The 15698-nt window shown below is 46.9% G+C and overlaps 1 protein-coding gene across 2 annotated transcripts in view; it reads left to right on the plus strand.

Annotated features, from left to right (window-relative positions):
- Positions 1 to 15698, plus strand: part of sfxn2 (sideroflexin 2) — a 113408-nt gene that overhangs the window by 69405 nt on the left and 28305 nt on the right. For both annotated transcript variants that reach the window (XM_072479583.1, XM_072479582.1), the window contains exons 4-6: positions 2668 to 2766; positions 5777 to 5852; positions 15224 to 15309. In XM_072479583.1, coding sequence (XP_072335684.1) covers positions 2668 to 2766; positions 5777 to 5852; positions 15224 to 15309 — 261 coding nt within the window. The remainder of the gene's footprint in view (positions 1 to 2667; positions 2767 to 5776; positions 5853 to 15223; positions 15310 to 15698) is intronic.

The raw sequence follows: 15698 nt of genomic DNA on the forward strand, positions 1-15698 counted from the left end.
CCTATTGCATTAAACGGCAAATATGCCATTTGCCTTCCTGATTGCTCGCTGCATGTTGCCATTCTGTAATTCTCATACAGGGACACACTAATCCCTCTGAACGTATCCCAATGTTTACTCAGCTCTCGCATTGGAAAAGTTCCACTCTGCCTTTCTTCTGACCAAAGTGAATAATTTCATAATTCACGACAAAGCATTCCACCTGCCTTCTTGCCCGATCGCTTGAGCAACTTATATTCCTTCGCAACCTTGTTATGTCTTTAAGACCATAAGACATAGGAGCGGAAGTAAGGCCATTCGGCCCATCGAGTCCACTCCACCATTCAATCATGGCTGATTTCAACTCCATTTACCCGCTCTCTCTCCATAGCCCTTAATTCCTCGAGAAATCAAGAATTTATCAACTTCTGTCTTAAAGACACTCAACGTCCCGGCCTCCACCGCCCTCTGTGGCAATGAATTCCATAGACCCACCACTCTCTGACTGAAGAAATTTCTCCTCATCTCTGTTCTAAAGTGACTCCCTTTTATTCTAAGGCTGTGCCCCCGGGTCCTAGTCTCCCCAGCTAATGGAAACAACCATTCCCTACATCCACCCTCTCTAAGCCATTCATTATCTTGTAAGTTTCTATTAGATCTCCCTGTTTTTCCCTGTCTTTCTCACAGTTTATATTCGTACCTAGATTTGTATCATTAGCAGACTCGGATATATTACACACAGTCCCCTCATCGAGGTAATTGATATAGATTGTAAGTGGCAGAGGTCCAAGTCCTAATTATTGAGGAACTCCACTAATTCTCCCCTGCCATCCCAAAAATGACTTGTTCATTCCTACTTTCTGTGCGTCAACCAATCTTTCACCCGTGTTAATATATTATCCCTGGTCCCATGAACCTCGCTCTTGTTTAACGATCTCTTGTTATGGCACCTCTTGAGATATTTCTGATACCCGCGCCCCGGTTCTTAAACTCAGAAACCTCTGACCCAGAAGCTGCCAACAATTAGCCAGACCTGACCAGAGGACCACCCTTCCTTGTACCCTGCAGCATCCCCGGTTAGGATGTTTGAGTTTGACTAGTCGCTATGCTGCGAGTCGTATTGCGGGGGAGATGGTGGGCATAGTGATAATGTCACTGCTCCGGTAATCCTAAGGCCCAGGCTACTGCAGAGACCGGCTCAAATAGAAGCATGGCAGGCGCTGGAATGTATTTATTTATTTTTGGGATTAATTGATATTTATTGGCACATGTAGCCAGGTACAGTGAAAAGTATTTTTCTGCGGCCAAGGCAATGTACACAGTACCTACATAGTGGGCAAAAGAATAATCGACAGAGTACAACAACAAACAGTAATGGTGATAAGAGCTAAAAGAAAAGGATCTGGCTGAGGGAGCTTGCAGAGATGCTCCGGCGCCATCTTAAATTCCAGGATTGAAGCAAGGCGAGCTAGAAACAACTATCTCTTATCTTTTACTTCCATTAGCATTTTTGACACCTTCTCCTCCCCTCTGTATTTTTCGGTCTTGTGTGTGTGTGTGTGTGTGTGTATACAGAGTGGGGCAAGTTAAAGTGAGGGATGAGGAATTAGATAGTAGTTAACCAGTTGTATTTGTTGCATATTTCATTATAGTTCTTGTTTCAAATAAAAATAATTGTCTTTAAATTTACAAACCTGGTGACTGTAATTATTGGGCAACCAAGGGCCAAAGAGTATTTTTCTAACAATCTTTATAGGTTAATTCAGTTGTGTTGCGACTCTGGGTCAAGGGAGGTTGGAATTGACCGTGCCCTAGCCCAGGGTGTTGCAACAATAACTCGATGCCAATCAGAAGAGTTTTTGTTTTAATTCTTTTGAAGATTTTTCCACCATCACTCATACCTTACAACACAGGGGCGACAAAGAACCAAGTATTGAATTTCATACCGGAGGTAGCAAACTGTTAAGTTGTGCAGTGTGCATCACAGAATGACTCAATAGGTGGAGCTACACACCAAGGTAAAAACTAATCTGTTGAGGTGCTGGAATTTAATTACGATTAATAAATCTAGACTATGGCGGCACGGTAGCGCAGTGGCTAGCTCTGCTGCCTCACTCCGCCGAGGTCCCAAGTTCGATCCCGGCTCTGGGTCACTGTCCGTGTGGAGTTTACACATTCTCCCCGTGTCTGCGTGGGTTTCGCCCCCACAACCCAAAGGTGTGCTGGGTAGGTGGATTGTCCATGCTAAATTGCCCCCTAATTGGGAAAAGAATGAATTGGGTAGTCTAAATTTATAAAATAATAAAATAAAAATAAAACTAGATTATCAAGCTATTGTCTCCGTAATAGTGACCTCGACGACTATCACCGATTGGCGTAAAAACCCTTCTGATTCACTAATCTCTTTTTAGGGATGCAAATCTGCCGTCCTTACCTGGTCTGACCTGCAGGTGACCCCAGGCCCACATCGACGTGAATGACTCTCAGCTGCCGTCTGAGGTGGCCTGGTCGCACAGTGCCACGGCAATTGGGAATGGGCAACAAATGGAGGCCTTGCCAGTAACGCCCACATCGCGTGGAAGATCAAAGGAAAAACAGCTACTGATGTTTCTGGCTACACCCGTGTATCCCCATGACGCATTTCTCTGCCATCATTGTGACTGGTATCTTTTCCCCCATTTCTTTCAGAACCGTTCCCGCTGTGGTATTCTGGCAGTGGGTGAACCAGTCATTCAATGCCTTGGTCAACTACACCAATAGGAATGCAGCATCGCCAATAAGTACAAAGTAAGTGTTTCAGATCTAATTTGTCGCTGTCCCTGTATCCTTTTCTTCATCCACAGGCAGCAACTTGCTAATAGAACCAGAAAACTGGCTGATTTTATTCCGAGGAAACAGGACATTTTGTGCTTCCCTTATTGGAGCTGGCAGGTCTATTTTGTGTTTCACACACATGCAGCTGTGCTTTCTTCAGTAAATGTTTTCATCGCTTTTCTCTCTTAGTGACACCAGGAACTTGGTTATCAATCTCCTGTCGCGGGATGGATGCTGAGGTCAGGTGCAAATGTGTTTTGAAAATAGTACTCCCAGTCTTCTGACACCTCCAAAAGGTACTGCTGTTTTCAAAGCGAGGGGTCATGGGGGGTGGGGGGGGGTGGGGAATCAGAAACCCACTCGCCTCCAATTTATTGCCTGTTAAGTTCCTTGAAGAGCTGGTTAATGGACTGGGCATGGCCAGAAAGTGATTTTCAAATCGCACATTACGAGAAGTGAACAATTTCTGTTGCACGTTAGTTCATAGTATCATAGAATTTACAGTGCAGAAGGAGGCCATTCGGCCCATCGAGTCGGCACCGGCTCTTGGAAAGAGCACCCAACTTAAAACCCACACCTCCACCCTATCCCTGTAACACAGCAACCCTAAGGGCAATTTATCGTGGCCAATCCACCTAACCTGCACATCTTTGGACTGTGGGAGGAAACCGGAGCACCCGGAGGAAACCCACGCAGATACGGGGAGAACGTGCAGACTTCACACAGACAGTGACCCAAGCCGGGAATCGAACCTGGGACCCCGGCGCTGTGAAGCCAGAGTGCTAACCACTATGCTACCATGCTGCCGTGATGAAAGCAATTCGAGGAGTCATTAAGTAGTGTTTCTGCTGAAGTTAACTAGTAGGGGAAAAAAAAGTGTTATTCACACCGAGGGAGGTTTAACCTTTCCATTGACCGCTTGGCCACTTCCCTGCACTGTGAGGCTGCTGGCCCTCTAATCTCCTGCCTCCTCTATTCTGCAGATCAACGGCAAGCCCAGTTATCTGCCTTAAGTCCCCAGAAGGAATAGTAAGTTGAAACCAGTAGCAACTGCGTCAAACCGGCCTGCACTGGAATTAACCAGCATGCTCTGGGACCAGCCAAAACAACTGGGAAATCCCACCAAAAATCAGTTGTCAATCGGTTTTGTTAGCCCACTTTGGCTGTGACCAGGTGTGGTTTACTGGCAACAATTGACTAGTGAACTGGGGGCTGATTGGCTGAAGGCAAGACTCTGTTCCTCATTCTTGTGTGTGTTATGGGCGAGGTGTTTTCAGAACCCCAAAATGCATCATGGAGTTCAACCAACCTCCCCTTTAATGGATTTGTTGCTTTTCCGAGCAGCCGGCTTGTTCCCCAGGTGTGATACAGCAATTATGGACACGTGGGTTTTTAAACACAAAACAATGTTTATTCTATGAACTCAACTTAACCTTGTAAATAAACATTGGATCCCTTAACACCCCTTACTTCAAAGATAACCCTGAAAATATTACAACACTAAATAATCCTTCAGTTATTCCTTTCAACATGCATGAGACTTAACACCTTTAAACAGAAACACATCAGGTTAAAGGCTTTACTATTATGAGTTTAAATCACCCAAATGATCCAGAGATAGTCTTTCATGGCAGAGATCACAGCAGATCCAGCTCACTGCAAACACAGACATACACCCAAGCTCTTTCAAACTGAAACTTCAAAATGGCTGAACTGAGCTCAGCTCCACCCACTCTCTGACATCACTGTTTTCTTAAAGGTACATTGCTTAAACATCCATTTCTTGAAGGTACTCTCACATGACGTGTCAGTTATCAGACTTGGTCTCCATTCCCGCGTGTCTTCAGACTGTACCCACACTGTCCCCCATTCCTGTGCATCAGGAATTGGACAAAGTTTGTGTCCCCTTGCCTGTGTGTTGGTTATGGGTTTTTGCCCGGTCCGGTTGTGTGTTGGTTATTAGCTTATAGCCAATGGGATCCCTGACGTGCTTCTCTTTGAGGACTGAGAGTTGCAGCAGGTTGATTGAAGTTGGTTCTTCCACCCTGACAGCACTCAATTGGGCGCCAAGCTTGCCTCTGAGCCAGTTAGGGAATCTGCCCTTGAAATGCAGGACTGGGACCCACAAATGGTTGAAGTCCCATGTTCCCAACACCCGTTTGTTGCTTGAGTCTAGACAACAGATGTCAACCTAAGACTGTGGAAAGTATCACAGGAAAAAACAATCCACTCCGGATCTCGGCAACGGGAGCAGGCCGGTTCGATCGGAGGCTGATCGGCGCCCGGTGCGGATCCCGATTACGGCTTCTCCCTCGATCTAACTGGCTTGCTGGAATCCGCCCCGGACGCAATGTGGCCATTAGATTGTGCCCCAGATTTCACGACCAGAATAAAATTAAGATTATTAAATTCTTAATCTTGTAGTATGCAACTTTTACCTTTGTACTTGTACATGGGACTTTCATTTGCTATCTAACCAAGGAATGCTAATTTTTCTGGGTACAATGCAATGAGCGACGGCCCAGAGAGCTGTGACACCTTTGCACTGTTCTCGGATCACCAGGTCTCCAAAAATGGCAACACCCCCAACTCCAGCTCGCTCAGTTCCCTATGCTGCTCAATGATAGGTAGGTTCATGCTGTTTTGGAGGACGGCCCGCAATTTCGCCCTGGGCCTTGTTCATGTTGGAGGGTCTGAGAAGGATTCTAAGCTTCTAGGGACGGGGCCCTGTCAGGCCCTGAGGACGCCTGGCCCATTACCATCATCTCATCTTGGGAATGGAGTTGTGTTCATGTCATGTCTCTTGTTCTGGCCAGGAAATTGTTTTTATAGATTCCAAGTTATGAGTTTCCTTAAACTGTTAACAAGTGTCTGGTGATGAAAATACTCCAGAAAGAAAAGTCAATTTGTATATTATGATAAATTATAATTTCTGAGATTAACTTTCTTTTTAAATAACTGTTCTCTCCTTTTCTTTGTTTAGACAAATAGGAGTAGCATATTTCACTGCAACTAGCGCTGCTCTAGCAACGGCAGTTGGATTGAATCTATACACAAAGGTACATTATAATATATAATCTTTATTGTCACAAGTAGGCTTACATTAACACTGCAATGAAGTTACTGTGAAACCCCCGTTTGGAGAACTTCTTCCTGTTGGTAGAGATTCCCCTGAAGCTTTGAGCACTTGGAGCTTTTCTTCTCTGCCTGCCACTCCTGTTGCGCCCAGTGTTGCAATAGGAATCTCAACTCTCAGAAAGGAGCACAGACGGAAAAGAGGGGATTGAATGACGATTCACCTTTAGTTTGCTGCAGTAACTGCCCCCAACATCTGGTCCAGGAGCAACATTACTAGAAACCTGCAAATAAAATTGACTAAATCAAAATTACTTTTAATTTGTTTTTGTCTTTTAAGGTTACTTCCTTTTCTCTGCTGCACTGCTCCACGTGACCAAATGGACCATGCAGCTAACCTGCTCGCAAATTGTTTACCTGCTCATTGGTTGAGTTATTTTTCTGCCCCTTGTCACGACACCCTGGGCTAGTGTGTGGTCAATTCCAGCCCCACTTCACCTGGGGGGGTCTCAACACAGGTGAAATTAAAGTTACTTAAATATCCAATGTCTTTGGTTTGATCCCGATTAAGTACAGTCACCAGGGTTGTAAATTTTAATACAAATAACCTTTTATTATTTAACCATAATTAGTATTAAATAGGCAACAATACAACTGGTTAACTACCGTCCAATTACCCTTTTAAACTCGTCCCAGACATATATATGTATATATTTTTTTTTAAAAAATATATATATAGAAGGGAAGGGTGGTGGAAAGGGAAGAAAATAATGATGAAAAATAAAAGATAGGGATTTTTGACTCCAGATTGATACAAAGAACAAAGAACAAAGAAATGTACAGCACAGGAACAGGCCCTTCGGCCCTCCAAGCCCGTGCCGACCATACTGCCCGACTAAACTACAATCTTCTACACTTCCTGGGTCCGTATCCTTCTATTCCCATCCTATTCATATATTTGTCAAGATGCCCCTTAAATGTCCCTATCGTCCCTGCCTCCACTACCTCCTCCGGTAGTGAGTTCCAGGCACCCACTACCCTCTGCGTAAAAAACTTGCCTCGTACATCTACTCTAAACTTTGCCCCTCTCACCTTAAACCTATGCCCCCTAGTAATTGACCCCTCTACCCTGGGGAAAAGCCTCTGACTATCCACTCTGTCTATGCCCCTCATAATTTTGTATACCTCTATCAGGTCGCCCCTCAACCTCCTTCGTTCCAGTGAGAACAAACCGAGTTTATTCAATCGCTCCTCATAGCTTATGCCCTCCATACCAGGCAACATTCTGGTAAATCTCTTCTGCACCCTCTCTAAAGCCTCCACATCCTTCTGGTAGTGTGGCGACCAGAATTGAACACTATACTCCAAGTGTGGCCTAACTAAGGTTCTATACAGCTGCAACATGACTTGCCAATTCTTATACTCAATGCCCCGGCCAATGAAGGCAAGCATGCCGTATGCCTTCTTGACTACCTTCTCCACCTGTGTAGCCCCTTTCAGTGATCTGTGGACCTGTACTCCTAGATCTCTTTGACTTTCAATACTCTTGAGGGTTCTACCATTCACTGTATATTCCCTACCTGCATTAGCCCTTCCAAAATGCATTACCTCACATTTGTCCAGGTTAAACTCCATCTGCCATCTCTCCGCCCAAGTCTCCAGACAATCTAAATCCTGCTGTATCCTCAGACAGTCCTCATCGCTATCCGCAATTCCACCAACCTTTGTGTCGTCTGCAAACTTACTAATCAGACCAGTTACATTTTCCTCCAAATCATTTATATATACTACAAAGAGCAAAGGTCCCAGCACTGATCCCTGTGGAACACCACTGGTCACAGCCCTCCAATTAGAAAAGCATCCCTCCATTGCTACCCTCTGCCTTCTATGGCCTAGCCAGTTCTGTATCCACCTTGCCAGTTCACCCCTGATCCCGTGTGACTTCACCTTTTGTACTAGTCTACCATGAGGGACCTTGTCAAAGGCCTTACTGAAGTCCATATAGACAACATCTACTGCCCTACCTGCATCAATCATCTTAGTGACCTCCTCGAAAAACTCTATCAAGTTAGTGAGACACGACCTCCCCTTCACAAAACCGTGCTGCCTCTCACTAATACGTCCATTTGCTTCCAAATGGGAGTAGATCCTGTCTCGAAGAATTCTCTCCAGTAATTTCCCTACCACTGAAGTAAGGCTCACCGGCCTGTAGTTCCCGGGATTATCCCTGCCACCCTTCTTAAACAGAGGAACAACATTGGCTATTCTCCAGTCCTCCGGGACATCCCCTGAAGACAGCGAGGATCCAAAGATTTCTGTCAAGGCCTCAGCAATTTCCTCTCCAGCCTCCTTCAGTATTCTGGGGTAGATCCCATCCGGCCCTGGGGACTTATCTACCTTAATATTTTTTAAGACACCCAACACCTCGTCTTTTTGGATCACAATGTGACCCAGGCTATCTACACCCCCTTCTCCAGACTCAACATCTACCAATTCCTTCTCTTTGGTGAATACTGATGCAAAGTATTCATTTAGTACCTCGCCCATTTCCTCTGGCTCCACACATAGATTCCCTTGCCTATCCTTCAGTGGGCCAACCCTTTCCCTGGCTACCCTCTTGCTTTTTATGTAAGTGTAAAAAGCCTTGGGATTTTCCTTAACCCTATTTGCCAATGACTTTTCATGACCCCTTCTAGCCCTCCTGACTCCCTGCTTAAGTTCCTTCCTACTTTCCTTATATGCCACACAGGCTTCGTCTGTTCCCAGCCTTTTAGCCCTGACAAATGCCTCCTTTTTCTTTTTGACGAGGCCTACAATATCATTCGTCATCCAAGGTTCCCGAAAATTGCCGTATTTATCTTTCTTCCTCACAGGAACATGCCTGTCCTGTATTCCTATCAACTGACACTTGAAAGCCTCCCACATGTCAGATGTTGATTTGCCCTCAAACATCCGCCCCCAATCTATGTTCTTCAGTTCCCGCCTAATATTGTTATAATTAGCCTTCCCCCAATTTAGCACATTCATCCTCGGACCACTCTTATCCTTGTCCACCAGTACTTTAAAACTTACTGAATTGTGGTCACTGTTACCGAAATGCTCCCCTACTGAAACATCTACCACCTGGCCGGGCTCATTCCCCAATACCAGGTCCAGTACCGCCTCTTCCCTAGTTGGACTGTTTACATATTGTTTTAAGAAGCCCTCCTGGATGCTCCTTACAAACTCTGCCCCGTCTAAGCCCCTGGCACTAAGTGAGTCCCAGTCAATATTGGGGAAGTTGAAGTCTCCCATCACCACAACCCTGTTGTTTTTACTCTTTTCCAAAATCTGTCTACCTATCTGCTCCTCTATCTCCCGCTGGCTGTTGGGAGGCCTGTAGTATACCCCCAACATTGTGACTGCACCCTTCTTATTCCTGATCTCTACCCATATAGCCTCACTGCCCTCTGAGGTGTCCTCTCGCTGTATAGCTGTGATACTCTCCTGAACAAGTAGCGCAACTCCGCCTCCCCTTTTACATCCCCCTTTATCCCGCCTGAAACATCTAAATCCTGGAACGTTTAGCTGCCAATCCTGCCCTTCCCTCAACCAGGTCTCTGTAATGGCAACAACATCATAGTTCCAAGTAGTAATCCAAGCTCTAAGTTCATCTGCCTTACCCGTAATGCTCCTTGCATTAAAACATATGCACTTCAGGCCACCAGACCCGCTGTGTTCAGCAACTTCTCCCCGTCTGCTCTGCCTCAGAGCCACACTGTCCCTATTCCCTAGTTCTCCCTCAACGCTCTCACCTTCTGACCTATTGCTCCCGTGCCCACCCCCCTGCCATACTAGTTTAAACCCTCCCGTGTGACACTAGCAAATCTCGCGGCCAGGATATTTATGCCTCTCCGGTTTAGATGCAACCCGTCCATCTTATACAGGTCACACCTGCCCCGGAAGAGCTCCCAGTGGTCCAGATAACGGAAACCCTCCCTCCTACACCAGCTGTTTAGCCACGTGTTTGTCTGCTCTATCTTCCTATTTCTAGCCTCACTGGCACGTGGCACAGGGAGTAATCCCGAGATTACAACCCTCGAGGTCCTGTCTTTTAACTTTCTGCCTAGCTCCCTGAACTCCTGCTGCAGGACCTCATGCCCCTTCCTGCCTATGTCGTTAGTACCAATATGTACAACGACCTCTACCTGTTTGCCCTCCCCCTTCAGGATTCCCTCTACCCGTTCGGAGACATCCTGGACCCTGGCACCAGGGAGGCAACATACCATCCTGGAGTCTCTTTCACGTCCACAGAAGCGCCTATCTGTTCCCCTGACTATAGAGTCCCCTATTACTATTGCTCTTCTGCGCTTTGACCCTCCCTTCTGAACATCAGAGCCAGCCGTGGTGCCACTGGATACCTTCCAGTTAGTTTCTTTCTCCAATTTAGGTCTTCAGTTGGATGTTATCTTTTACTTCAACGTACATTGGTTGTCACTGTAGACTTGCAGAGACAGCAGGTAGCCAGCAGCCGAGAGAGATAGGAGAAAAAACACAGCTTCTTACTTCAAAGCTCTCATATCTTCTGCTGAATTCTCTTTGAAAAACTGTAACTGGCAGGAACCAATTGCAGTCTGTTGCCATGCTGTCCCCAGGCAGAACACTGTCCCCAGGCAGAACACTGTCCCCAGGCAGAACACTGTCCCCAGGCAGAACACTGTCCCCAGGCAGAACACTGTCCCCAGGCAGAACACTGTCCCCAGGCAGAACACGGTCCCCAGGCAGAACACGGTCCCCAGGCAGAACACGGTCCCCAGGCAGAACACGGTCCCCAGGCAGAACACGGTCCCCAGGCATAACACTGTCCCCAGGCATAACACTGTCCCCAGGCAGAACACTGTCCCCAGGCAGAACACTGTCCCCAGGCAGAACACTGTCCCCAGGCTGAACACTGTCCCCAGGCTGAACACTGTCCCCAGGCAGAACACTGTCCCCAGGCAGAACACTGTCCCCAGGCAGAACACTGTCCCCAGGCAGAACACTGTCCCCAGGCAGAACACTGTCCCCAGGCAGAACACGGTCCCCAGGCAGAACACGGTCCCCAGGCTGAACACGGTCCCCAGGCTGAACACGGTCCCCAGGCTGAACACGGTCCCTGGCCAACCCTTTGGCTGCCAGCCAACCAACCAATCATACTGAATCCCTTCAATCTGCTGGGTACCAAAAAGTCTGGGATTTCCTTTCCCAAATACAAACCTTGAGGACATAGTGTTCCAGTTGTCAAGCTGTTTAAAACTTTAAATTCTGTACTTCCTCTGTTTGACTTGAAGGTATATCTCAATTTACGATTCCCGGACCCCCAAAAAAGATAAAATAAAAGAAATGGGAACAAAGGGAAATCAAAAGAAAATACTCTAACACCCCCTTTTTCCATTGGCTCTGATGGACGTTTAAGATCACATGGTACAATTTGGGAAAGACCAGGGAACGGCCAGTGCTGCCCCCTCCGTCAACATTCATCAGAATTTTTTATTTTTTATTTTTTTTACAATGGCCTCCCCCACAACCCCCCCTCCCCTCCACACACACCTCCCCTCCACCACCCCCACACACACCTCCCCTCCACCACCCCCACACACACCTCCCCTCCACCCCCCCCACACACACCTCCCCTCCAACCCCCCACACCTCCCCTCCACCCCCCCAAACACCTCCCCTCCACCCCCCCCACACACACCTCCACTCCACCCCCCCCACACACACCTCCCCTCCAACCCCCCCACACCTCCCCTCCACCCCCCCCACACACCTCCCCTCCACCCCCTCCCACACACCTCCCCTCCACCCCCCCACACATCCCCTCCACCCCCCCCACACACACCTCCCCTCCCCCCCACACACCTCCCCTCCCCCCCACACACCTCCCCTCCCCCACACACCTCTGCTCCACCCCCACCCCCCCCACACCTCCCCTCCACCCCCCCCCCCCCCCACACACACTTACATCTGCAAGTCGGTTTGGTTTTTTTTGGGACTTCCTGAGCTCTGTCCACCGTTACCATGGTGACAGAAAATAATCCCTCAGACGCTTCAATTTATTAATTATGGCGGTCGATATTCCCTTTGTTTGTTTTTTACAATCTATGATTTTCTTTTAATTCCTGCGAATTAAAATGTTGGTGGGGTGGTGGCGGGGGGGGGGGGGGGTTTGCTGACCAATTTGTCTTTAAACCAAGGTGACGGTTGGAGAGCAAGCGGCCAGCTGGACTCGACATCTTATTGTTTCTCCGGCGCCTCCAGAATTATTTTTCATCGCATTTTGTGAGCAAATTACCTGTCCACCTGCCTATAGAGTGACAGTGCTGGCCCAGCAAAGGAATTCATTGTACATTAAACATTTTGGAACATTACTCAAGAGGCTTGATCAAGAATTTAGAAATGCAAGCCTTTCTTTCTCTTCCATGTGTTAGCATTCTATTCTATGTCAAAAACAACAATTTGCATTTATATAGCGCCTTTAACATGGCAACAAACGGGGCAGCACGGTGGCGCAGTGGTTAGCACTGCTGCCTCACGATGCCGAGGTCCCAGGTTCGATCCCGGCCCTGGGTCACTGTCCGTGTGGAGTTTGCACATTCTCCCCGTGTCTGAGTGGGTCTCACCCCCCCACAACCCAAAGATGCGCAGGGTAGGTGAATTGACCACGCTAAATTGCCCATTAATTGTAACAATTTTTTTAAAAACATGGTAATAAAACATCCCAAGTTGCTTCACAGGAGCATTATCAGATTAGACGTGGCACCGGGCCACATGAACTGATATTAAGGCAGGTGATCAAAAGCCTTGTCAAACAGTTAGACTTAAGGGAGGAGAGAGGTGAAAAGAGGTTTAGGGAGGGAATTCCAGACCTTGCGGCCTAGCCAGCTGGAAGGATGGTTCCCAGTGGTGGAGTGTGAGAATCTGGGATGGGCTGGAGGCCAGAATTGTTTTTCTTTAATTAGTGCTTTCATGAGATGTGGGCGTTGCTGGTTAGGCCGGCATTTATTGCCCAGCCCTATTTGCCCTTGAGAAGGTGGTGAACCGCTGCAACCCACATGGTGTAGGCACACCCACAGAGCTGTTAGGACGGGAGTTCCAGGATTTTGACCAAGTGAAGGAACGGCGATATATTTCCAAGTCGGGAAGGTAAGAATCTCTGAGGGTTTGGGGATTAGGGTGGAATTGCAAGGGATATGTTGGGTAAGACCATTGACAACTTAAATCTTTACAGTGAAGCAAAGCAGAAACCTACGCTATAGGAATAACATCTTGTATTCAGGTTACAAGGTTTCTTGAACCTCGGTTAACTTAGAATTAATTTAGTGCTGTTTTGACAGTACCAGATGCCCAGGAAGAAAATAATCTAGAGCAGGAGAGACTCTTTCCCCCCTCCTCCTTGATTACTTGTAAGCAATTATTGAGCATAGAAGTCAACAAAGGAAGTTAAAACTTGTGCTCCCATTAATTTGAATTAATCTCAAATTGCTGCAGGCAATTAAAGATCTAATTGATCTGGATTAGGATTCACCTACCAGTGAAGAAAGCCCATAAATAACAGTCCTCATCCAATCCTCCAGGACATTCAAGCTGGACAAAAAACAAGCTTAGAAATATAACTGAAACAGAAACTGTAACAGTTGTCCAGGTGTTCTTGCTTTGGGGGGGGGGGGGGGGAATAACTTCAAGGCAATGGACGAAGAACTCCGTTGTATTGATGGGGATGGGGTGGGGGCGGGTGGGATAATACTTGCGAAAACGTCTCTCGAGAACAAGTGACATCCATTCATGGGCATTCTATTCTGCCTGCTGGGTAAGTACATAACAAGGACCAATCAGTCAGCACTTGAAGATGAAAGAAAAGTGACCTTCAATCGATTAATGTGCACGTGCCGTAGAGAAACAAGGAGACAAAACAAACTCTACAAAACCCCGAGGGACAAGCTGAGGAGAATCACTGGAAAGACTAGAGGAACCTCTTCCGAGGGAAATAAAAAGCAAAAATGGCAGTGATGTCGTCGCAGTTATAAACACAATCACACAAGAGCGGTGAAACACTTCTTTGCGCAGCGAGTTGTAATCTGGAATGCGCTGCCTGAAAAGGTGATGGTGGAAGAAGATTCAACAGTAAAATTCAGAAACTAATTGGATAAATACTTGAAAGGGAAATAATTAAACAGCTGTGGGGTGAAGAGCAGGGCGTGAAATTAATTGGATAGCTCTGCCAAGCAGCAGATATGATGGGCCGGGTGGTCTCTGTGCGGCTTTATTCGATGGTTCTATAAAGGATGTATTAACCGGTTTCAATGCGTTAAATGATGACATGTGGCAATTATTTACCAGGGGAAGACACAGGCAATCGTAGGAGGTTCCATAACTGAAATTAATGTCATTGGTAACTAGCAATCTGAAAATAACAAAGCCGGATAACTTGTTTTGCACCAGTAATTGTCAAAATACTCAAAATTGTCAAAATCGTCCCCTGATGAAGGAGCTATGCTCTGAAAGCTAATGATTCCAAATAAACCTGATTGACTTTAACCTGGTGTTGTAAGACTTCTTACTGTCCAAATAATAGACATATCTGGAGAAAATAACCTGGGAAATAACATCTTCAAAAGACACAGATCCCATCTCATCAATTTCCTTGGTTATTTTGCTAAGTGGGTATTGGCAGTGCCAGTGATATTGTGTGGAGGTAATATACTGTGTGGGTTGCTTCAGGGCTCTGTCCTGGGCACCTGCAGTAGAAAAACAGGGGCCTCTTTCAAATTTCAGAGTTGTGCTTCCTTGCTGTAAGAAGGGTCATCTCGTGACCAAGTGGCTTTCTTGGTAGCTTCATTTCAGTATTTTCTTAACTGCAGTAATTTTGCAGAAGGATAATCCTGAGCAGGTTGGTTCACTGGCCCTTCGCAGATACAGGAAGTTAAACCCTCCGAGCTCAAGGCAGAAAGTTAGGTGAACGAAGGCGAAGAGTTCCAGGATTTCTGAAATAAAAGCAGCAAGTTCCAGAAATACTCGGCAAGTCGGAGAGCATCAGTATGGAGGGAAACCAGGTTAACGGGTGGGATTTTTCAGCCGTTCCCGATCCCGCCGGCGGTGACCCCCCCCCCCCCCCCGCGGGTTCCCCAGTGGCTGTGGGTGGGAACAACGGGAAACCTCGTGTGCCGCTGGCTAATGCCGGGCCACTTCTGTCGTCGCAAAACACCCTGCGGGGGCGCATGGAGAAATCCCGCCCAACATTTCCAGTCGATGACTAGGAAAAATGAACTGAACGCCTCGGCGGACAATTAACTACGGAGGTTTATGCACATGTTTCATTTTCATTCTCTTTCCCCAGAAAGCTCCACCCTTATTGGCCCGCTGGGTTCCTTTTGTTGCCGTGGCAGCTGCAAACTGTGTGAACATTCCAATGATGCGACAACAGTAAGTTCCGTCCTTTATATCCACTTGAATTTTTCGATGTCTCAATAAATGGTGGCCTTTATCGTGCATTTGTGAGAAGGTTGTTGGAACAGCATCATTGGTGCGCCGATGAATCAAGAGGCTGAATTCTGTGATCAAAGGATCTAGCGATGCTTGCGGTGTGGACTTCCCCTTTCCCAGCTCCAGATTGAATCTGCTGCAAAAACAAGGAGGGCTCCAGCAGCCGTGATGCAGTCTAGCAGAGTCGGCAGCCAATCACATTGAAGTCTTCTCACGGACAGCAAAATAGGAAGCAAAGACCACGGAATCTTTAATTTCTAAGTTTTTCAGATAGCCAATGAAATGTCCACGGGATTAAGGTGGAACCCAAAATATTACAAGCAAACTTT

The sequence above is a fragment of the Scyliorhinus torazame genome, chromosome 16 (genome assembly GCF_047496885.1).
Source record: "Scyliorhinus torazame isolate Kashiwa2021f chromosome 16, sScyTor2.1, whole genome shotgun sequence".
Taxonomy (NCBI): domain Eukaryota; kingdom Metazoa; phylum Chordata; class Chondrichthyes; order Carcharhiniformes; family Scyliorhinidae; genus Scyliorhinus; species Scyliorhinus torazame.